Below are 24,661 nucleotides of genomic sequence, written 5' to 3'. Positions count from 1 at the left end.
ATTAAGGGCCGCGCCACTCACAATCCCCACAGGCAGAATTATTCTAGAGTGGTGGAGTGTTTGGGGTCGCATTGCTTTGCGCCCCAAGGACTCCCTAAAGAAAGCAAATGAAGCATGTCAGCCACAATCACATTATTGCAAGGACGTCACGTTTTCCATAGACAGCTGTGTGTCCGGCGCCCCTTACACACTTAAAGGGCCACTTTTTTTTTTTTAATAACTAGCTTTGGGGGCGGCGCCCCTGCACCTCCCATGGATGGCCTGTTACTGCCACCAGTACCGGCGCAACCCCTGTCATGTATTCCGGGCTCTGCTTGCCCATCTGCTGGCCTGGAGCCGACATGGCGGGTGCCGGCGGGGTGGAGGGGAAGGAGAAGAGCTTGGGCATTTACTCTGTGCAACCTCGTCTTTTATATTTTCCCAAAAGCGTGGATAATTTATTGCATTTGCTTGCCCTAAAATTCACCTTAATGTGTTTTATACTGAAATTTTGACCTTTGATAATATCAAAGTTAGGTAATATCGTGAGACAAAAAAAAATTGGAACTACCACTTTTTGGTAGTGTATATAGTAGGGGCCAGAGCCTAAAGTGAGAAGTGGTTCTGATACCAGATGCTAGGGACATCATTTTGTTTTTTATAGGATGTTTAAGACATCAGACTTTGGGGGGGCAGAGTGAAACATGTTGGGGGCGTGGCCTGGTCGGAGTCCATTCATTGCAGCAGAACATCATAGATGTGCGACTTCCAGCGGTCACCCGTCCTTTCTTGAACCTTTGCAGGAGCAAGGACGGGCTCCATCTCCTGTCAGCACTCTAGCAGCAGATGCACTGTCCACATACCCCCTCCCTATCGTGCCTGAGCGGCCCACACACTTTTCCCAGGTTACATAGTAAAGTTGGCCGGTGATTAAGCCGTTAATTGCCAACGGCTTGCTTGTCTCCCTGCTTCCTGCTCGGATGATAATGCAGGCAGTGATATTTTTTCTATCCCTCTCAACATCTCCTCTAATGATAATACATGCCGTAATATATTGTATCCCCTCTTAGGCCTCTCGCACACTGCAGCTTAAGCACACATATGCGATGCGGGTATCAGCACGATTCCAGTGCCAGTTCCCGCATTGTATCTCATTCACAGGCAATTCACACTGCCCTCTGCGAATCACTGCAGGTGTCAATACAAAGTTAATGACAACCCCAGATCGGTTCGCAGATCGCAGTGCGAACCGTGAATTCGGACAGGAGTCGAATTGCATGATGTGAATGCACCTCTTTTGTGTGAATCCAATGCGAGTTCAGCCATACAAATGTATGGCTGAATTCGCATTGCATAGACATCGCATGTGATCGGCACAGCAGTGCAGTGCGAATCATATGTAATGTCTGCGTTCGCATGTGTGTGAACCCAGGCTGAAAAAGCTCAGTACAGCTTTTTTTTTTTTTTTTTTACTGAGCTAAAATACGGCCGATTAGTTGTAAAGTGCCTATGCACACAGGCGTGTAAATAAGCGCTGTGCATTCTTCAGAAAAAAAAAATAGAAAAAAAATGCTTTTTTTGGTCAATAATTTAGGCCTCATGCATGCAAATGCGCACAAATGGTAATTTATGTATTGTGCAGATCGAGAAAGCGAGTATCAAGTTTCACGCATTTGCGCAAAAAGGCACATGAAAATTTGCAAACGCATATATGCGAATATGCACGTAAATATGCGCAAATACATATGAAAGAAAAAAGTCTGAAAAAGTAGATGCTCAATGGCAAAGTCATACAGAAGTGGGAGTGTGTACCTGTCAAAACCAGGTACCCACTCCCCCCCCCCCCCAAAAAAAGGTGCCAAATGTAGCAGCAGAGGGGGGAAGCAAATAAGCAGAGCTTCCCCTTTTGGGTGGAGCTCTGCTTTAATCCAGCCTATGTGCCTTGCTGACCACTCAGCATGTAAGGGGTTAATTTATCTAAGATACCTGTTCTGCTGCAGCAGCTCTGCTTGTTTTGCCTCCTATCTCACAGGATTAGTGTACAGAGCCTTTTCACAGATAACAAGAATGGGAATAGGAATAGGAAGTCCATCACACAGCAATAATACTATGGATCCCAAACCTGTACGTCACATGGTCTATTAGAACCTCACGTGACTCGCTGTCACATGACATACACTTCTAAACGCGAATCTGCTCGGCGCTTTTATATGATGTCACCACTTGGGAAGTAAAGTAAAGATGGCTCCTGCATAATAGTTTATCTTTGTTTTGCCCTCAGCCAAGATGGTGGGTGACTTCCGGGCGATGTTGTGTCTGCAGTAAGCTTGTACCTCCCTCTGGCTGTCATGGCGTCCTCCCTGAGCGGAATGTTTTCTGGTCAGCCGCCCGGTCCCCCTCCTCCTATGCAGCCGGGGGGCGCCTCCGGGCTCCTGTCCACCCCGCCTGGGGCGAAGAACCCCGGGAACAGCACGCTGGTGGACGAGCTGGAGTCCTCATTTGAGGTATGGTGGAGGGATGAGTACAGTCCCCTCTGTATGTATGGGATACTCAATTCATGAGACGGTGCGCGGGGCCCTCTCCCTCACCTCTCCGGCCTGTCTGTCTGCTGTGATCTCTAAAACACAGACAATTAACCGCTTGTCTTCTGGGTCACTTCTCACATTTCTCTCACATGTTAACCATCTCAATACCGGCCACTTACACCCCCTTCCTGCCCAGGCCATTTTTCAGAGCTGTCACAGTTTAAATGACAATTGCGCAGTCATGCTACACTGTAACACGTGAAATTGTTATCGTTTTCTTCACACAAATAGAGAGCTTTCTTTTGGGGGTATTTAATCACTCCTGAGTTGTTTTTTCCAAAAAAAAAAAAAAAAAAAAAAGACCAAACATTTTGAAGAGAAAAAAAGTTTTTCATTCTGTCAGTAATTTTTCTCCGCTGATGAGGCGGCGCTGATGGGCAATGATGAGGTGGCATGAATATGCTGCATTTATGGGCACTGACTGGCATCACTAATGGCCACTGATTGCTGGCACTTGTGGGCACAGATTGGCAATTGTGGGCACTGGTTGGTACTGATTGCTGGCAGTGGTGGGTGATCATTGCTTGCACTGGTGGGCACTTAATTGTAGTCAGGGCACTGATGATCAGTGCCCTGATTACATATCTAGCTGTCCCCTGTGAGGTGATGCTGCTGATCGGCTCTCCTCTCCTCATACTCTGTCACTGTGAGGCGAGGAGTGCCGATTACCGGCATCTCCATATTTACATGCGACTGGTTGTGATTAGACACAGCCAATCACATGGTTTAAAGAGCCACGGCTCTTTACACAGATCGGGGTTGCACCGAGTCGTAGCAACAGGACACAGCCATTCTAGGAAGCCGTCATATGATGGGGGGCAGGCAGCAAGTGTGTTGTTTTTTTGGCTAAAAAAGTGACTTAGAACCCCCAAACATGATATATATTTTCAAAGCTGAGACCCTAGAGAATAAAATGGTGGTGGTTGCAATTATTTTTTGTCACAGCCATTTATCAAATGCAAATTTTAAGGAAAAAAATATACTTAAAGGGGTTGTAAACCCACATTTTTTTTTTTCTTTATTTAAAAAATAACAAATGACTATGCTTACCTGCTCTGTGCAATCGTTTTACACACAGCAGCACCACCCTCTTTTTCTGGGGTCCCCCACTGGCCCTCTAGGCCCCTCCTCTTCATTGGGTACCCCCAGGGAAAGCCGCTTACCCTGGGAGCACCTGTGCGGCCTCACTCCTGAGTCCCACTGCTTTGTCTATTGACAAAGCCTCCTCCCCCCATGTTTCTGGGTTTGATTGACAGCTGCGGGAGCCAATGGATTTCGCTGCTATCAATATGTCCAATGAGGAGAGAGACAGCGGCTGGAGCCGTTGGGCTCATGCACATCGCTAGATTGGATTGGGCTCAGATAAGAAAAAGCTGCAGCACAGGATTTTCACCTTAATGTATTAAGGTGAAAAACCTTGAGGGTTTACAATCACTTTAAGTGAATGTTTGTGCACAAAAACACAATATAATGTATAATATAAAAGATGAGGTTGTGTCGAAAAAATACCAAACATGTAAAAATTTCACATGCCTGTGAAATGGCGACAAACTACGACACAAAATTATCTGTAGGTGACGCTTTACAGGTTACCAGTTCCACTGAAATTATTTTTCTCACTCTGACATTTTTGCGACAATATCTCTTGTGATCGCTGGGATAGTGACTGGTCCTCTTTATGGAGAGATCAGGAGTCTATTGGACCCCTGATCCCTCCTCTGCCCACCAAGACAGCCAATAAAACTGATATTGGCTGAGCACCATCCAGGTAAATGCAGAACTGGAAGTGGTGAAATCGTCTTCTCTTCCCGTTTCATTCATCATAGAGTTGAGCGGTAGAATGGATGTTTTATTGCTCCTCTGTGAGCAGCTGGCCCAACAGTTTGTAGCAGTCTCAGGCTCCCTAGGGAGTCCAGGAACAGCAGCAGGAGGGGAGCCTCCTTCCCAGCCCTGTAAAGTGATCGAGGGACTCTAAAGACACTTGGCTAACTTTTACTGGCACTTTTTGTTCACATGTAAACCCCAAAATATTTGTTTTCTTTTTTTTTTTTTTTAGGATAACGGAGGCCCTAGCGAATAATTTGGTGGGTTTTGCCATTTTTTTTTATGTCACGCTGTATTTGCTCCGCGTGTTTTTTTTGGGTTTTTTTTGTTTCGGAAAAGACACTTTTTATTTTTAATGCAAACAAAAATACATAACACTATTTTTTTGTAAAATATAAAAGACCATGTTACATCGAGTAAATAGATACCAAACATGTCACACTTTATAATTGTGCACACAAGCGACAAACTACATAATTTTGCTATCCATAGGCGAAGCTTTAAAAGCCTTTACAGGTTACTACTTTAGATTTACAGAGTAGGGTCTAGTACTGGAATTACTGCTCACAATCTGATGTTCATGGTGATACCTCATTTGTTGAACGATTGCTGTTTATGCACGTGCGGGACTGTCACATGCTTTAACCTGTGCATGCGGGGCGCTTTTCATTTTTTATTTTACGCCATTGCTTTGCTTTTTTTTTTTTTTTTCTTCTTTTTTTACTGCTCTTATTGCTGTCACAAGGAATGTAAACATTCTTGTGACAGCAATAAGCTTGTGACAGGTACTCTTTATGGAGCCTATCCCTCTTCTGCACTTAAATGCATTCAAAACACCAAGATTGTGTGTTTTTTATGCTTTTGAGTTTTTAAAAATGGCGTAGTATACATCCGGGTAACCCAGCAGTGATGTCAGAGCATCGCTTCCGGGTTACTATTGTGGAGAGCCAATCCTAGTGGGACGGGAGAGCCCGAACAAGTGGACGTCCCCTCCCACTGCTAGGATTGCTATTACAAGAAAGCCGACCACCAGCTCTAAAAAAAAAAAAATTGTACCAGGGTGATCCCGGTACAACCATTAAACCCAGTAATATTAAATAGTTCATTTCCCCACCCCCACAGTGCCCACAGCTTATAAATCTTCTTCTTACATTAAAATATTGCCACTATATACCTTTTTGGATGATCTGTATACCACGGTCAGTGATAAATTGCAGTTTCTCCAGTGCTGAGAGTTCAGATGGGAGGAGATTTCCACTGCAGCCTGTATACACGCCCACATGTGTGATGCCAATATCATGTGACCTGGCTATCTCTGAGAACAAGTAAGACCCCTTTCACACCGAGAGCATTTCGCAGGCGCTATAGCATTAAAAATAGCGCCTGCAATCCACCCTCAAACAGCTGCAGCGTTGTCTCCAGTGTGAAAGCCTGAGGGCTTTCACACCAGAGCGCTGCACTGGCAGGACGCCAGGAAAAGTCCTGCCAGCAGCTTCTTTTGGAGCGGTGAAGGAGTGGTGTGTTTACCGCTCCTCCACCGCTGCTCCCCATTGAAATAAATGGGGCAGCGCTGGGATACCGCTGGCAAAACACCGCTGTTGCGGGCGGTTTTAACCCTTTCTCGGCCGCTAGCGGGGGGTTAAAGCGCCCCGCTAGCAGCTGAAATGTGCCGCTAATCTGACGGTAAAACGCCGTTTTACCGCCGGCGCTATGGGCGGGCCGGTGTGAAAGTGCTCTTAATGTTCTCTCCAGCATAAAAGACAACTGAGCATGTGCAGATCGGATACTCTGCCTGTGTTAGCTGACCATCCCCAGATAGACAGTGCAGGAGGGGGAGGATCGATGCATACAGGATAAAACAGCCTTTTTACACAATACAGAGGATTAACCCCTTAATTTCCACAGTGAGTATAACAAGCATGCTATTCTGCATATACAGACTGATTTTACTGCTGTGGGTTTAGTAACACTTTAAAGACTGGTGACGTACATGACTGGTTGGCAAGTGGTTGGGTAGATCCTCATATTACCTATTTTTGGTAACTCCAAAGTTGATTGCATGGAGATTGTCTACAGTCAAATTGTATCCATTAAGCTGGCCATCTACTAGTAGAATTTAGTTATGTTAGTTTACTTGCCAACCGGCCGCCGCAGTTACACAGCAGCAGGGTGGAACAGCTGCGCAAATCGCCGTCGTATGTCTGCTCTTTAAATCGATGTGGCAGGTGCGCGAGCTCCTGCAGCATGTCCCCGGAGCCAGTGCACGTGGCAGGCGGGCGCGATGTCACCCACGATCGCTCCTAACAGAGCCAGAACGGGGATCTGTGTGTGTAAACACACACATACCGGTTCTGTCAGGGAAGTACAGACAGATCGTGTGTTCCTACTAAGTAGGAACAGCGATATTTCTCGTCCCCCCAGTCAGTCCCATCCCACCACAGTTAGAACACACAGTGAGGGCACATATTTAACCCTCTGATCGCCCCCTAGTGTTAACCCCTCCCTTGCCAGTGACATTTAGACAGTAATCAGTGGCTATTTTTATTTCTGATCACTGTATAAATGTCAGTGGTCCCAAAAAAGTGTCATATCTGTCCGCCGCAATGTCGCAGTCCCGATAAATATCGCTGATCACCGCCGTTACTACTAAAAAAAAATAATAATAAAAATGCCCTAAATATATCCCCTATTTTGTAGACTCTCTAACTTTTGCGCAAACCAATCAATATACGCTTATTGCGATTTTATTTTTTTGTTTTTATTTATTTATTTTTACCAAAAATATGTAGAAGAATACATATTAGAGCTGCACAATTAATCGTCAAGAATCACAATTTTTTCTATGCAAGGAATTCTCTCTGCTCTTCTGAAGCCACAGCCATCAAAAGACAGGAAGAGAAAAACTGGGCAATCTGCCAAGAATCACAACATTCTTTATCAGTTGAACTTAAGTATAAACATTAAATAATGATATTTGAAGCGCTTCACAATGTGCATGAAAATGAATATATAAGAATAAATATAAATAGTCAAATAAATCCAGCGGTGAGTAAAAATTCCTAAAAAATCCAGCAATCAAAATAGTGTAAAATTATAAAAAATTAGTGACACCAAATGTGTAAAAAAATTCACATAAAAAATCCACATAAAAATAAATATATAGGGATGTATTCAGAAGGTTCAATTATACAGGTGTAGAATCCTGATTGGTATAGAGCTTTTGATCACTAGCAAAGCTGTTTAAAAACACTTACTTAATTAAGGTGCTCATTGACCTTCATAGTAACAATGTGCTTTTTGCTTCTATTCACAACCAATGTGAGAATCATAAACCGGCAGATAAGAGAAAAAAACAATCATTGTGCAATAGTTTAGGATACCAAGGTACACAGGCAAACTTTAATCCACTCACGTGTGCCTTATAATGATAAGGCATATGCAGGTTTTACTATAGCAGTCAGCCGCCTTAGACAGGAGCAGATTCAGTGCAGTACACTGTGTGATACTGCTGATCTGCACAGAGCGTCCTTGGCTCCTCCCACGCGTTACATCACAGTCACGTGACTTTTTCAAGGATAATACAAGCTCTGACGGACTCAGCTTTATAGCACAACAGCAGAGTGGTTGCCATGGCTACAGCATGAATTTATCATCATCCTGCTTCCTGTATAAACTTCAATCCTGTTAAAACCTACTTTTATTAGACATGTAATTCATATGAATATCGTTGGTTTATCAAAACCACAATTCCATGTGTAAAAAACGCAGTGTGTAAAAAGTAAAAAATATATATATTGATATCTCTAATCACGTTTACTTCAACTCCCTCCAGTGGTCACAATTGGTATAACATCTCACAGAGGGAATATATGGCAAAGCGTTGTCTCTAATGGTTTTGATAATTAACCAGTGCCCCATGATATCACAAAAATGGGGTATCCACATGCTCTGCTCATAAATGTATGGAAAACGGAGTAAACAAGATGACATGATATATATATTATATATATAAAATATACATATATAAAATTAAAATAAGATATGATATAAGAAATAAGGAAATAATATTAAAATGTAAAATTAAAATCTAAAAATTCCATGATAGAATATTGCAAAAATGGATGATGACCATTATTTATATGCTAGAACTGAACCAAATATTGCCACTCAGAAAAAACTGGTATTGGACAAATAATGAGAATATTGGACCAAAAAATAAATAAAAATAAAAAATAAAATATAAAAAATAAAATTAAAATATATACCATAAAAATATATATATATAAATCTGAAAAACCTCTAAAAATCAGAAATAAAACAATTCAGGTCGAATTCAATGTTCAAACCATGGGGTTCTAATGTACCCATCTGGAATATCCATTTGGATTCATTCTTGCTGAGTTCCCTCACTTTATGGGAACCCCTCCAATGAGCCTTATACTTTTGAATAGCCCAGAATTGGAGACCCCTAGGGTCTCTGTTATGATACCTATCAAAATGTTTTGAAACACTGTGTTTTGGATAGCCTTTTCTAACGTTCTGGATATGCTCTCTTATTCTCTTCCACATTGGTCGCTTCGTTCTGCCAATGTATTGGAGGGAGCAGGAGCACTGTAAAGCATATACCACCCCCTCAGTCCTGCAAGATATAAATTCCTTTATTTCAAATTCTTGTCCAGTATTTGTTGAAGAAAATTTCTGACATTTGTATCCATTTTGATTAGTATTTATGCAGGCATAACACCTTTTACAGAGATAGAATCCTTTACCCTGAAAAAAGGTTAAATCAGTTATTCTCTTGGGTGGGTTGGGTACATTTTTAGCTATGATGTCCCTTAGAGTTGGAGCTCGTCTATAAATGAATCTCGGTTTTTCTGGGAGTATATTTGCCAAAGTAGTGTCAGTTTTTAAAATAGACCAATGTCTTTTTATAATCCTCTCCATCCTCCTGTGTTGTATACTGAAGTCCATTATCAGAGGTATGTCATCTGTTTTGTCATTTACCTTGATTTTATCTTGGATCAGGCTGCTGACTGCTATAGTAAAACCTGCATATGCCTTATCATTATAAGGCACACGTGAGTGGATTGAAGTTTGCCTGTGTACCTTGGTATCCTAACTATTGCACAATGATTGTTTTTTTTCTCTTATCTGCCTGTTTATGATTCTCACATTGGTTGTGAATAGAAGCAAAAAGCACATTGTTACTATGAAGGTCAATGAGCACCTTAATTAAGCAAGTGTTTTTAAACAGCTTTGCTAGTGATCAAAAGCTCTATACCAATCAGGATTCTACACTTGTATAATTGAACCTTCTGAATACATCCCTATATATTTATTTTTATGTGGATTTTTTATGTGAATTTTTTTACACATTTGGTGTCACTAATTTTTTATAATTTTACACTATTTTGATTGCTGGATTTTTTAGGAATTTTTACTCACCGCTGGATTTATTTGACTATTTATATTTATTCTTATATATTCATTTTCATGCACATTGTGAAGCGCTTCAAATATCATTATTTATTCTTTTTAAGTGACTCTGAAAACACTCTCTTTTGATAGCAGCCTCACTTGGTTTTATGTGTAATTATCAGCTATTTAGCATCACAGCGCTTTGTGTTTTATATATATTAAGTATAAACATTGTAACAATTTGTCAATGGAATAGACTTCGTGTATAAGTGAAAAAAGTTTAACCACTTAAACACTAAACCTTTTTCTGACATTTGTTGGTTTCAAGTTTAAAATAATTTTTTTTGCTATGAAATTACTTAGAACCACCAAACATTATATATATTTTTTTAGTAGACACCCTGGAGAATAAAATGGTGGTTGTTGCAGGGGCGGATCCAGAGTCTTGTCACTTGTCCAGAGGGGCACTGTCAAATACTTTTTTTTTTTTTTTTTTTTTTTTTTTTGTGGGCAATTTATCGGGGAAATGGCTGATGTTGGCGCTTCAATAATCATGGCACCATGGTTGTTATGGTGTCAGGATGATTGAAGCACATTATTTCTATTATTACATTGTAATATAAAATGAAATGGTTTAACTCATAATGAAGAATCAGTGGCTTACCACCGTCGCCTGCCACACGTTGCGAATTGTCACTTGCCTGCCACCAGATGCAGATTGTCGCTTGCTACGTCACCTGCCGCACCTTGTGTATTGTCACCTGCCACGTCTCCTTACCTCACATTGCGAATTGTCACCTGCCACACCTAGCAGATTGTCACCTGGCTGCTAAGGTGGTGTTTTGCTTGTTTCTTGCCGTGTCCCAAACTCCCAGAGTCAGGCAGCAGAGAGATAATGTAATCTCTCTGCTGCCCACGCTGCCTGCACAATGAGGGCTTAAGTTACTGCACGGATGCAGGGCGGTGAGAGATGATCTCATCTCTCTGCTCCCCTGCCCCCCGGCTAGCTAATTGGCAGCTGCGCGCTCACGCCGAGCCGCCCACACACTGATGAGGCAGCCTGGCTCGCCCGCCCACAAGCCGTGGCAATCGCCTGCAAACCACGCCACCCGCGGTTCATCCGCGGAGAGACCTGTGGAGCCGCTTGCGGAGCAGCCCACTGTCTAATCCGCCCAGCCCACAACAAATTTCTCGGGGGTGGCAATTGCCCCGTCACACCCCCCCCCGGATCCGCCCCTGGGTTGTTGCAGTATTTTATGTCACACTGTATTTGCGCAGCGGTCTTTCAAATGCAATTTTTTTTTTTTTTTTTTTTAATTACTTTAATGAATTAAAAAAAAAAAAAAACTAACCAGTTTTTTTTTTGTATAATGTGAAAGATTTTATGTCGCGAGAATCGTGATCTTTTTATTCTAAGCCAAAAAATCGTGATTCTCATTTTGGCCAGAATCGTGCAGCTCTAATACATATCTGCCTAAACTTATGAAGAAATAAGTAAATCCTTGCAGGGATTTTACTGAGGAATAATCCAGTATATCCCCCAGATCAATGCCTTTTTGATCCCTGACTGCGAAGCTGAGGATCCAATAATTTTGGTGAGTGGGGACACCAAAGGGGGAGCCACTTCACCGATTCAGAAGTTGCACTTTTCAGTGAAGCACCTGAGCACTTTAGATTCTATGTTTTTGTTTTCTTTCAACATTGATGCATTAGGCACTGTTTATTAGGCTGCTATTGCTATTTTATATATTTTGTGTTGCCTTAAAGGATAAGATCACCTTTGGTAACATGTTACGTGTTCCTCCCGTTTTTAGGGTGTAACATGTAACATGTTCCTGCAGCCAGCAACCAGAAGAGGGTGCCAGAGCTCCATCTCCCCGATGAATTATGGCCAATTCAATGTTGGTTTGCAGAACATTGTAAGAAAAGTTAGGATGTGACAGCCAATTGTTCAATTTCAAATGGAACTTTACATGAGACTGCAGACTCAGCAATAGCATGCAATGACAAGATGCAGCAACCTGTGGTTGAAAGACAGAAATTTGCATAATTTATGGCCTGCTTTGGTCATTAGACCTCATAGAGATCCCAGTCTCTTAGATGCAGCTCTCAATGTCTTTTTCATGGCAAAATATGCAGTATTTTTTTTTTTATTATTATTAAACTGCTGTGATTGTGACTTGTCAGGAGTTTGTTAATGCAAATTCATAGATACTGATACGTCCACTTTAAGGCCTCATGCACACTGGGTGTTTTTACAACTGATGTTTTGGGCATCAGACTTTTTTTTTTTTTTTTTTCTGCCTCTAAACTCCCCTATGTGTTCATACACACATAGGCTTTTATCAGCATTTTTTGGCAGGAGCATTTAGTGGCAGAAAAAATCCCTCTGCCAGTGCATTTTGGACCAGCAGTATTATGGCATAAAAAACACTGACAACTCCTAAACTCTGCTAAATGCCAGCGTTTAGCAGAGGTGTGTGTGTGTGTGTGGTTTTTTTTTGTTTTTGTTTTTTTTGTTTTTTTTTTTAAAAAGTCGGAGTCCTTAACTAGTGAATAGCTGGTTGTTAAGAATCGGGCTGGAAAGCTAGCCGCCGCCGCATCCTTAACAAAGGGTTCCCTGCTGACAGCTGAATTAAAAAAAAAAAAAAAACGAAAAAAAAATCCAATCCATACCAGGCCTTTTGGATCTGGCATGGATTTTATGGGGAACCCTATGCCAAAATAAGAAAAGGTGTATGTTCCCCACCCCCCCAATTTAAAAATGGCGTGGGGTCCCAACCAAAATCCATACCAGACACTTAGCCAAGCAGGCAGCTTGGCAGGGCAGGCCCCCCTGAACCATACCAGCCACATGCCTTCAATATGGGGGGGGGTTCTATGCAGAGCACCTTGTCCCCATGTTGATGGGGACAAGGGCCTCTTCCCCGCAACCCTGGCTTATCATAATCTGAAAGCCCACTTTAACAAGGGGGGGCCCCCAGATCCTGCCACCATCCCCCGCCCCCCATGTGAAGGAAAAAGGTGTAAAAAATAACACATGTTTTTGACAAGTTCTTTATTAAAAAAAAAAGATAAAAGTCCCCCTGTGTAGATCCATCGTCAATGGTGACGTCTGCCGCCACCATTGGCCCAAAAAAATAAAAATTCTGGTCCTGATGAAGACTCCCGCCGTCTGACAGCTCTAAAGGGCGGGGCCACCCAGTGATGTTATCGGGTGGCACCGCTTTCTTGTGACACCATCGACCGAGGGCATGTTGAGTCGGTGACGTCACAAGACCGCGGCAGCCGTTTTCCCGGCCTGCTCCTTAACCAACTATTCGCTAGTCGGACTCCAGCGACCCCTCTCCTTAATGCTGAAGCTACTAAATGTAGCTTACACAATAGGCTAAACACTGCCAAAAAATGCTAAAACATCTTTTGTTTAGCAATCCTAAAGCAGTTTTTAGCTTTCAAGACTAAAGCTCAACATAAATAAAAATACAGGACAATCAGCGCAAACTGAATCAAATAAAAATATGCAAGCTGGACACTAAAGGATACACCAACCTCATTAAGAATCATTAAACAATTAAGCAGCGCAAAAAAAAGAAAACATTAAATAGATAACTAATGGAATCTGTATCAATTAGACCGATAAAGTCCATACAGTCAGAAGCAGAAAATTCTTCTGATTACACCCCGATCAGCGGCTTGTCAGCAGATAAAAAATGAAATCATGAGGATGCCCTTACCAGATCAGGTGGACCCCTTGTTATAGGGGGTCTAAGAGGCATAAGAGGATCAATCACACTCTGCTCTGCTGGATGTCATCTGCAGGAAAAGAAAGTAATTCCCTGTCAGTGTCTTCTGACAGGGAATTGTTGCCGCTTATCCTGGTAATTAAACGCGGATCTCACAGCCGTTCTGGACCCTGGGAAATCGGAGCTGCCTTTCCTGCAGATGACATCCAGCAGAGCAGAGTGTTCTTCTGCGTGAATTGCCGTACCTGTACAGTGGCTCACGCAGTTGCAGATGGGCGCGCGCTGGGGGAGCGTGCCCGTGGGTAGGGCCAACTCTATGTCCACTGGCGACCCATGATCGCCTAGTAGAGAGGCAGAATGGGGATCTGCCAGTGTAAACAAGGCGGATCCCCCTTCTGACAGGGGACATGTCAGAGATTTACTGTTCCCAGTGATCAGGAACAGTGATCTGTCATGTCCCAGTGAGCCCTTGCCCCCTACAGTTAGAATACACCTGGGGAACACACTTAACCCCTTGATCGCCCCTAGTGCTAAACACTTCCCTGCCAGTGTCATTTTTACATTAATCAGTGCATTTTTATAGCACTGATCCATGTAATGTCACTGGCCCCGAAAAAGTGTAATTTGGGGTCAGATTTGTCCGCTGTAGTGTTGCAGTCCCATTAAAAATCGCAGATCGCCGCCATTACTAGTAAAAGTCATAAATAGAAGTCCCTAAATCTATCTCATAGTTTGTAGACACAAAAACTTTTGCGCAAACCAGGGTGGATAGAAATCAAGAAAAAGAAAAAACAAAGTACCCCAATCCCCGTCTGGAGCCTAACACCTCGGGGGATCATGGCAAGGTCCTTAGATTTCAGAGGACTTGTGTACACCCGTTGCACGTTTTTGTGTTGCACTCTTTGTGTGTTCACTTTTTTGGCACCGGGTGAAGCTTTTGGAGTGTGTTCACAAACCACTGGCTTTTAAAAAAAAGATTAAAAAAAAAAAAAAAAAATCGCTGTTTTAGTAACCTGACAGCTTATTATTCTAAATAGGAAACCTTCATTTTGTTTGCAAATATTAAAGATTTTAACTACCAGCAAGAATGAGTCCTTACTTTTAAAGAGCACCTGTCATTCAGATCCATCATGGCAGCGCCGGTTAGCGGGCATCCATTCACCTGCTGCTGCCACGTCCCTCACCTTGTTGTGTCACTGCCGCATTACCAGCCATACCATTAAAGTGAATGGGACTGTCGGTGAGTCAACAGCGGGTCAGAGGAGCTGCTGTAGGACAGAGGACAGTTGCTCTTTAAAAATCATGATTTTAATCAAATCCACCCTAGCACAAACCAATCAATATACGCCTATTGCATTTTTTTTTTTTTTTACCAAAATTATGTAGAAGAATATATATCGGCCTAAACCGATGAATACATTTTATTTATTTTTTTTTTTGGATGTGTATTCTAGCAAAAAGTAAAAAAAAATATATATATTCCTTCGAAATTGTCGCTCTTTGTTTATAATGCAAAAAATGAAAACCGCAGAGGTGATCAAATACCACAAAAAAAAAAGCTATATTTGTGGGGGGAAAAAAGGACATCAACCTTTTTTGAGTACATCATTGCACGACCGCGCAATTGTCAGTTAAAGTGATGCAGTGCCGTATCGCAAAAAAATGGCCTGGTCATTAAGGGGGAAAATCCTTCTGTGGCTGAAGTGGTTAATGCGTTCTATGCATTAAGGTGAAAAACCTTTTCTGGTAGTGCTGCCCCCCCTTTTACTTACCTGATCCCAATCTTTCCAGCGGCGAGCGAGCCCAGCAGCTCCAGCCGCTGTCTCAGGTCCTTATTGGATAGATTGATAGCAGCAGGAGCCATTAGCTCCTGCTGCTGTATATAAAATCCAGTGGCACAGGGGTTGGGCCCAGTCCTGCTGTCTGTGTCAATGGATGCAGCAGCAGGACTCGGGAGCGCACCCGCACGAGTCCCCCCATGGAATGCAGCTCTCCGTGGGGGCACTCGATGTGGCAGAGGAGCCAGGAACGCTACCGGGGGACCCCAGAAAAAGAGGATTGGGGCTGCTCTGTGCAAAACTCTTTGCAGAGCAGGTAAGTATAGGCATGTTTGTTATTTCAAAAAACGAGCCTTTACAATCACTTTAAGGGAGTGATAATTTTAAGTATTGAGGTAAGTGTTTGTCTTGAATAGTTTTAGAGGTATAGTTGGTGCAAGGGTCTGGGGTTATGTTGAAGTTCAGAGTATATTGGTAAGTTAAACTTCAGGTTTTTTTTTTTCACCTACTTAATGTATGTTTCTTCTTTCAGGCCTGCTTTGCTTCTCTTGTGAGCCAGGACTATGTGAATGGGACAGATCAGGAAGAGATTCGAACTGGTAAGAAGAATATAGGCTCATGCACATGGGTTAAGTTTGCTAGGATGTAGGCAGACTTTGTTGCCCAGCATTCTTTTGGTATTTGGGGCCAATAGTGTTCATTTACACTAAACAATGTACACATGTAAATTTTAGCACAAACATTTTCATGCGTACACTTTTAAATATGGACTGGGCGCAGTTAAAGTTGTTGCAAATTTATGTAGATGAATTGTACCTATCAGTAAGCCTATAATGAGCTTATAAACGTGCACCATTTAGGAGATATTTACTGTATATGTAGTTGGTGACGTAATTGCACATGTGCTCTGAAGGAACGGCCACCCGTGCCGTTCCTTCAGAGCCCTGTGCAGTGACCGGCGGCTCCTGCACGCACGCGAGGGAGTGGCGTCACGTGGCTCTGGCCAGTCACACAGCCGGAGTCTGCGGACCTGGAAGAAAGACAGGTGAAGATGCATGCAGCCTCCAGTGGTGACCACGCATCGGTGGAGGGCTTTGTTTGCAGGTAAGTTTTACATAATGTGTCCTCTATTTATGTGCCATTGTGTACTATTGTGATAGTTGTGGCTACAGCTATCAAATGGTACAGGTCTGCTGTGATTGGTCACAGTGATCACATGGGCAGGGCCAATCACAGAGATCATCGCAATGAGACAACACTCTGGTAACTCTGAAAGGTGCCGCTGTGGCCACAACACAGCAAGGGAACTTTATTGAAGAAATTTGGTGATTGCAACTACACTAAAATGCACTGAGGACACATTCAACATCTAAAGACACTAGCGAAGAACTGAGGATTGTTGGGAGTAGGAGGGGTTATATGGGGATTCTCATTGCGTTTTTTTTTTTTTTTTTGTCTGTGTCCAATCTCCCGAAGATACCTGCCTATTAGTCATCTCTGAATATGACTGTCTTCTGTACTGTATGGCCAAGAAAAGGAGCCTTGTGACAGGATGTCTGGCCTGTTTGGAAGAGGCCAAGGTTCATTTGCTTGGAATATGAGTATTTCTTTGTACCAAGTTCTCCAGAGCCAATATGGTCTAGTCTTTGGCTCAAATGTTTACTAAGTTTTACCGGGTAGACCTTCAGGCTGCATTCACACCTGAGCATATTTTTTTCAGGCAGAAAGTCATGCGTTTTTACCGCGATTTTGTGCTGGTCAAAAGGTCACCAATGTAAAAAGCAGAAAAACGCCTATAATCTGCCTAAAAAGAAGCTCATGTACTTTTTTTGAGCTTCATGCGTTTTGCTTCAGGTGACAAAACGCTCAGATGTGAACAGGTGCCATTGAAATGAATGGGATTTTGCTTGTTAGGTGTTTTTCAGGTGTTTTTTTTTTTTTTTTTTTTTTTTTTTTTTTTGGGGGGGGGGGGGGCGTTTTACAAGCTGAAAATGCTCAGGTGTGAATGCAGCCTCAAGCCTCAACTGATTTGGTCAGAGTGCTTCAGGCTGCTTTTCAAATTGCTTCAGAACCCCTGTTGTATGTTTGTGAGGCGCATGTTGGCTGATTTTTTTCTTCTTCTTTTTTTGTAACCCTCCCCTCCTTTGGTCTTACTTAGGGACATCCCAGTAATCTCTGAATCTCCCTGTGTCCTGTATGATCAAGAAAATGTGTTCTTCGACTTACCTCTAACATCAATTTCTTGGAATACAGTAGAGGACACATTCCACCCTCCCTTCTGTGGTAATTGGTTGCTACAGAGCTGAGGATTGCTGGGAGCGGTCCTGCTTCCTTTTTCACTTTAGGTGGCTCAGACAGCTAAATTCCAGGGCTTAAATAATTAAGCGACTAGTGTGCTAATTCCACTTGTACATAAATCAAAAATATTATATAAATACAAACTCCCACTCCGTTAGCATACAAGCTAATATAACGTAGAAAATATATAGCACACAATGGTGATAAATGATTGCAGTGAAAATGTCCCACACAATTATAATACATATAAGATCCTTCCTTAGACACACTTCTTCAATACGTAGCACCTAGTAATGAAATTCACTGATATACAACCACCACCTTCACCGCCAGATGATTTTCCTTAGGAAACGACCCCTCGGGGTCTGATCACGCTTTTGGTTTAATGGTCTTTGATAATCCTGAAAGAAAACACTGCTGTGTCTGGATCCCTTTGTATCTCCTCAAGTGTGCTGGAAAGACTGCTTCTCAAAGCAATATGGAGACTGCTGGTATCTGTGACTGCACAGACATCTTCTTCCTTAACAACCCCTCAACCTCTAAGGCCCAGTAATCCATAAACATCGGATGCAGGCCTCCACAAAACACACTCCTTCCTACTCCATGGAATTCTGTCTAGTAGAAACCATGGATGATATTACCCATCAGATCTGAACCAAAGCCTCAAAAAAGCTTGTGTCAGCAGTGTTTTCTGGGGTGCTTTCCCAGCAAAGCTTGCTCGCCTAAAGCAGTGGCATATAACCCATGGTCTATGACTATTAATCCTGTGTTCTGTACTGTCCTGCAAGATGGATTTTACAGGTAATTCGTGTACTTGCAAAGCTTCAGGTCCTCTCCTGGCGCAGCTGCTGCAGCTGGTGGGTGAAGACTTTTTCTCCTCCTCGACAATGGATAGAGTAGTGAATGCCAGTGGACAACTTCACTGATCTGTTCAATTTACCGGCTTCTCCAATACATAGAGGGCCTGGAGCTTTGCGGTCACATGTACATCCCAAAAAAAAATTGAATTTTCACAGCAGTTTATGTTAAAGGCATACATGGCCATGAGGGGAATACAGGAGGGAATACTTAAATGTGGGTTTGATAATTAGCATTTCCTTCTACTTTTAAACTGTAAGTGAACGTAAAGCTGTTAGTGCCATTTGTAAAAAGTGGATTACTATTTTTTTTTTTTTTTTTCTTCCAGGTGTTGATCAATGCATTCAGAAGTTCCTGGATGTTGCCAGGCAAACAGAATGTTTTTTCCTGCAAAAAAGATTACAACTTTCTGTACAAAAGCCAGAACAAGTTATTAAAGAGGTAAAAATCATTTTAATTTTTTTTTTTTTTTTTGTGAGGGATGGAAAGTGGAGAATTTCTAGAGGAAAAAAATTAGTTTGATTCTTCATGCTCACCCAAACAGCTTTTTCAGTGTTGCTAGAGTCCTCAGCATGTTAACTGTGGACAGCCAGCTGTGATACCTTGCAGCTTCAGTGCCGGCTTCCCACCATGCATGCGTGAACTGCGCTATGTTTTGTGAGTGGTCCCTCAGCCTTCTGGGACCTGTGACATGTCTCAGAAGGTTGCAGGTGGGGGAGAGAACTTCTGGTGGATTGCTGTGGCGATTTGACTGGAAGTGGGAGCTGGTACATTTCAGAACCAGGTATCAGCCCCCCTTCTCAAAAAAAAAAAAAAAAAAGTGCCAGAAGGAGGGGGTGTAGGAGGGAGGAAGGAAGGAGTTCATAAAGCTAAATTTCCCCATTAGGGTAAAGTTCTGTGTGACGGGAGTCACTTTGGGCGGGGGGCCCGTGGAACCCAGAATCCCTTGGAGAGGTTGGGAAACCCTTGTTTCACCTCCCAATGCACCTCCTTTGTCTAAGTTACCCTGTGTCTATTAGGGGCATAGGGTGACTGAGAATCCCAGTCTGATCTGTACTAATTGGACTCGCTGTACAACCACACTGGAATGTTTGTGTGTGTGATAAATATGTATAGTCTCATACTATGGTGTGCTCTCTGTTGGGTTATTTGGGGTGTGACTGTATTCAATTGTTCTATTGTGTCTGTCTGCCTTGGGTATTATGGGATGTGTGTTTGCTGTGAGGAGGGAGGGGGGAATTCCTCCAACAGCTCTCCCTGCTGATTGGACAGTCCACCCCGCCCTAAATGCAAAGCGAAGGGGGGATTGTCCCGAGTGTTCTCTCTGTGTACCTATGTTTCAAGCAACAGTTCATGTTCAGCAGCCAAAACGAATACTGCCTAGTTTGTAGTTGCAAGCGTTTGGAAGATCTGATATGTATATTCAGACTGGAAGGAAGCGGTATATGACGAAAGCACTCAAGAGGAGTGTGGGACGTTTCGTTACATTCTGCTTTATAAATGTGTGAAGAATTGCATGGACTATTGACACCAGAAAATTGACCAGCCAGCTAAGGCGTCAGTCTGTCCGTTGTGCATGTGAAAGCATGATCTGTGTGTGTGCACTATGATACTCTGACCAAAGCAGGGTCTACGTGGACTTTAAATTGGCCAGTTCAGCAGAAACTGGCCAAATGTCACTCAGTGTGCTATGCTGGATAACCAGCAGTGATCTGTGTATTCTGACAGGGAGGAGTCCCCCCTGTCAGAATACAGTAGTGAAGCGGAGGAAGTTTGTTGCATCCACAGCGCTTGTGTGCATTTGGGGATCTGTTTAATTTTTTTTTTTTTTTTTTTTTTTCTTGCATCCCACTGGCTGAATAAAAAAAAAAAACTCAAGATGTGTACCGTGCTTAAGTGTACTGTCTTATGCTTATGAAGTCTACATTACACACTATGATAAGATAACGCACCCAAAGTTGCGCAACCTGTCTGTCTATTTAAATAAATTATGAGGTAAATGCATATTTCCCTATGTTTATCCTTTTTTTAAATACACTGCACAGAACACAGAAACAGTACAAAAAAATACCTCACTCCTGCCACAAATGTACTTGGCTCCTAATTTCCAGTTGTGGTTGGCAACACACTGCCTTCCCTGGACTGAAAGTTTGAAAGTTTTTAACCATGCCTGTTGAGTTTAGCTAAACTACAGAATTTCTCCCACATCATGGGGGGGGGGGGGGTTGTAGAATGAGAAATAAGCTTGGAGCACTAATTTAAGCCTCGTACACACGGTTCAATTGTTGGCAGGGGATTGTCTGAAAGACTGTTGTCCTAAAATCTTACCGTTAGTACGCTCCTTTTGACAATTGTTGTCCAATTTCCGGCCAACTAATGTTGGATGACAGGCTAGTAAATTTTCAGCGGACAATGGCTTGATGTCTGATTTTCGTATGGTCAGTACACAAATCCGTCACACAAGTCGAAAGTACAAATATGCATGCTCGGAATTAATGCTCACCAAACACGAAATTAGCAGAAGGGGCCCAAAGGGTGGCGCTCAAGAGCTAAAATTCCTCGTAGTACGTCACTACGTTCGTGTTTGTGCCACGACAATTTGTGTAACGTTGGTGTGCAAGACAAGATCCTGGCACATGCCCTTTTGACAAAAATCAGACACTTGGTTGGCCAACAATTTGTTTTAGACTACAACTCTTCCAATGGTATGTTTAACAGACAAAAAAGAGTAAATGAGAGAAGTTCATTCTTGGGTTAAACATACACTTTAATCACTTGAGCTCCGGGAGATTTTACCCCCCCCCTTTATGACCAGGACATTTTTTGCTATTCGGAACTGCACTACTTTAACTGGTAATTGTTCGGTCATGCATCACTGTACCCAAACAAAACTTATATAATTTGTTTTTCACACACACACAGCTTTCTTTTGGCTGTATTTGATCACCACTACATTTTTTATTTTTTGTGATATAGGCAATAAGACAAACCTTTTGGAAAAAAAAAAAAAAACAATATTGGTTACTTTCTGCTATAAAACATATCCAAAAGAATGTTTTAAAAAAACGAATTTCTTCAAAAATTTTGCCCAAAATTTATTCTGCTAATAAGTGTATATTGATTAGTTTGCGTGAAAGTTAGTGTCTACAGACTATGGTATGTATGTTGGAATTTTATTTATTTATTGCTGCTAATGACACTGGCTGGGAAGGGGTAATATCTAGGGCGATCAAAGGGTTAAATGTGTTCCTGACTATGTGTAATGTCATGTGTAGTCTGTGCTGCTTTTTACTACAGGTCTCTTTGTTTATCTCTGCTTTACAGAAATAAGAAACACAGAAATCCTTCCCTCTGTATAGACTGAGCCCTGTGTTGATTGTCAATACAGGGTTCTGGGCTGTGATAGCAAACAGCCCATCAGCAGGTCCTGACCGTGAATCCATTGGTTGGGACTTGCTTACAGGCCCTGCTGTGTTCGATCACAGCCTGTGTCGGTGGGGAGAGCGCGTGGTGCGCCATAAACCCAGAAGCAGATATAGGAGTACGTTGCTTTCCCTGTACGGCTGCCCGTCCACAGTACATTGTGGGTGGGCGCTCCACAAGTGATTAAAGGCACAGTTCACATTTATCAAAAAACTTCCTATGCAGATAAGGTGTCTGTAGTTGAAAACAAACTGTGCAGTTCTGAACAAAATTGAATAATGCCCTTGCTATAGGTGTAGGCCATTTACATACCTCATGAAGCCTGACTACAAAACTCTGAGGATGTTGCTAAGAGAGGTCTAGCCACTACAGCGTTTCCCACAAAGCATTCAGATTGCACTGCCCTTGCAATCTGCAGTGAATGTCAGTGCAATCCTAACGACTCCCCAAATGAAAGTAGCAAATGTAGTGCATTAGCCTGCACTGGATCACATGGTACAAAAGTACCATGCAATGGGGTTGCAGTGCGGTTCCAAAATCGGGGCAAGCACGACTTTGATGTGAAAATGAATGGGTTCAAATCGCATTGCACTGCATCAGTTTTGAGTTAAACAGGAATGCGGTGCAGTCCCTGTGCGGTTCATAGTTGATTTTTCTCTCCTCTGATGCAGTAGCTCTGAGCTCGGCATTTGAAAGCTCACTTCTGCAATGGCGGAGGTGGAAAGTTAAGAGCTGGTCCTCTTTAGCAACATCCTGGGAGTTTTTCAGTCGGGCTTCATGAGGTATGTAAATGGCCTACACCCATAGTGAGGACATTATTCAACTTTAGTCAAAGCTCCACGGTTTGGTTTTATTCTACAGATACCTCTTACCTGCTTAGGGGGGGGGGGGGGGTTGGCCATTTCAGCACACTATTTTTAGGTTCATTCTACCTACATTTGAGATGCTTCTGAAATTCTTTCCATTAGCTTCATCAAGGTGCTTTTACATTCTGATTGACTTGTATGTTAAAAAAAAGAAGTTCTCACATGATCAAATGCTTACACGCAAAAGTCCAGTTAGTGATTGGACAATTCCTGCATCCCATTGCCTGATATCTTTTCTATAATGAGAAACCCAATCACTGTAAATCAACTCTATCTGATAAGCCAGCTCCAGTCTTCACCTCTCTCTCTGTAGGCATGGACATCAGGAGGAGAGGCATCAGTATAGACACACTCAAGCCTGATCTTTTTAAAATCTATTTTGGCACCAAGAATATATGTAATTCTTATTGCAGATATTTTAGTTCACTTTTTAGTATTTATATTAAAGGTGCACACACATATTACAGTATATATATCTATATATTTTCAAGTTCTACAATGATGTTTCCAGCAATAAATAACTTCTTAAAATCCATCCCCTTCTTTTTTTTTTTTTTTTTTTTGTTATGGCAGGATGTGACAGAACTGAGAAGTGAGCTACAGAGAAAGGAAGGACTCATCCAGAAGCATCTAACTAAACTCCGCACCTGGCAGCAGGTTCTGGAAGACATTAATGGTGGCCAAAAGAAGCCAAATGAGATGCCCCAGGGACCACTTGCTTACCTGGAGCAAGCTTCAGCCAACATCCCAGCTCCTATGAAGCAGACATGACATCAGCATGGAGCTCACTCTGATGCATTTCTACACAAGGTGTTCATTAAGGACTAGAAACTGTTTTCTGTTTGTTTTTATTTTTTTGTTACTGCATATTATAAGCTTAAGTATGTTTACACTGTTTTGGTGAGAAATAAAAGATAATAGTATTTTTATACTGCATTATTGAAGACTTTTTATTTCCCAAAAGAGCTGAAATTCCTTGCTGTTTATTTCTACACCCTGTAAAAAAAATACAGGAAAGTATTTGTTTTTATGTACTGGCTTGATGGGTGAGTACACAGAATGTAACATCGTACAGGAGTTACCTCTATGGTGCCCTTTTTATGATTGTAAGGGGTTAGGGATAGCGGAATAGATGTTCCCCAAGCATGTCCATGTTAAACTAGATCTGTTAAAAACAACAAAAGTTTGTTCCAGAAGAATTAGGCAGTTTAAATTTTACCTGACCCTTAACTTGGCCCTGCCCTTTACCTGCCTCCCTATTGGTCCTTTAATGTGATGGGTGGCCTCACTGAACAATGTGGAGGTGATATAAAGCTCAAATTTTGTACGAACTTCAGGGGCTAGCATGTAACTGAAGTTCTGAAGACCACTGAATCTGCTGATTCTTTTTGATGGGGGTAGTCTGGTTATGCATATTTTCTCATTCTACGCGGAGTCTGAAATAATGCTCAGGTTTAATGTGATATAAATTTTAAGGATGTCGTTTGTCTAGTACAGCAACGTTTTCTCTCGCAACCCTCAAGAGGATATGAATTACCAAAGTTCCAGCTTGGATGAGACTTTGGTGTGGTAGCTTTCACAGACCTTATTCCAGTTCTTTAGACCTTCTCTCTTGCTTGGTCAAACATATCCCAGGCTTAAGTGGGGAGTTAAGTTTTTGACAAACTTGTGCTGCAATATACTCAGCTTTGTGAATATTGTGCTCTGTTCAATCTGTACTTTTATCTATAATGTCTGGTGGGAAATGTTCAGACGTTGTGTATAGCCATTATCGTGGCTTATTTGTTTGCAGTTGACTATGCAATGTCCAAACAGGCGCAGTTGAATGCCTGATCGAATATATAGGCTAGCATTATCTCCTGGCATTTTTTGCCTGTAGGAAGAAAATC

At 42.2% G+C, this 24,661-nt stretch overlaps 1 protein-coding gene and 1 long non-coding RNA gene across 2 annotated transcripts in view; one reads left to right on the top strand and one right to left on the bottom strand.

Annotated features, from left to right (window-relative positions):
* LOC141117016 (uncharacterized) overlaps positions 1-2,237 on the bottom strand; it is a 29,657-nt gene extending 27,420 nt beyond the window's left edge. The window contains exon 1 of the long non-coding RNA XR_012237083.1: positions 1,966-2,237. This is a non-coding gene — a long non-coding RNA (uncharacterized lncRNA). The remainder of the gene's footprint in view (positions 1-1,965) is intronic.
* Positions 2,177-23,708, top strand: MED28 (mediator complex subunit 28). The gene is made up of 4 exons (XM_073609578.1): positions 2,177-2,483; positions 15,860-15,926; positions 18,812-18,924; positions 23,346-23,708. Exons 1-4 carry the CDS (start codon positions 2,328-2,330, stop codon positions 23,541-23,543), a joined length of 534 nt encoding a protein of 177 aa, XP_073465679.1. The 5' UTR covers positions 2,177-2,327; the 3' UTR covers positions 23,544-23,708.
* Positions 23,709-24,661: the final 953 nt, after the last annotated feature.

Source organism: Aquarana catesbeiana, linkage group LG01, assembly GCF_042186555.1.
Source record: "Aquarana catesbeiana isolate 2022-GZ linkage group LG01, ASM4218655v1, whole genome shotgun sequence".
Lineage (NCBI taxonomy): Eukaryota > Metazoa > Chordata > Amphibia > Anura > Ranidae > Aquarana > Aquarana catesbeiana.
Note: the sequence above shows the minus strand (reverse complement) of the source record. Positions and strands in the feature narration are given on the sequence as shown.

What these genes read in the sequence shown, in the direction of transcription:
- MED28 (XM_073609578.1), top strand. Translation starts at nt 2,328, where the DNA reads ATGGCGTCCTCCCTGAGCGGAATGTTTTCTGGTCAGCCGCCCGGTCCC. An exon ending in TCAGGAAGAGATTCGAACTG is followed by an intron (nt 15,927 to 18,811) that starts GTAAGAAGAATA and finishes TTTTTCTTCCAG; the next exon opens with GTGTTGATCAATGCATTCAG. An exon ending in CAGAACAAGTTATTAAAGAG is followed by an intron (nt 18,925 to 23,345) that starts GTAAAAATCATT and finishes TTGTTATGGCAG; the next exon opens with GATGTGACAGAACTGAGAAG.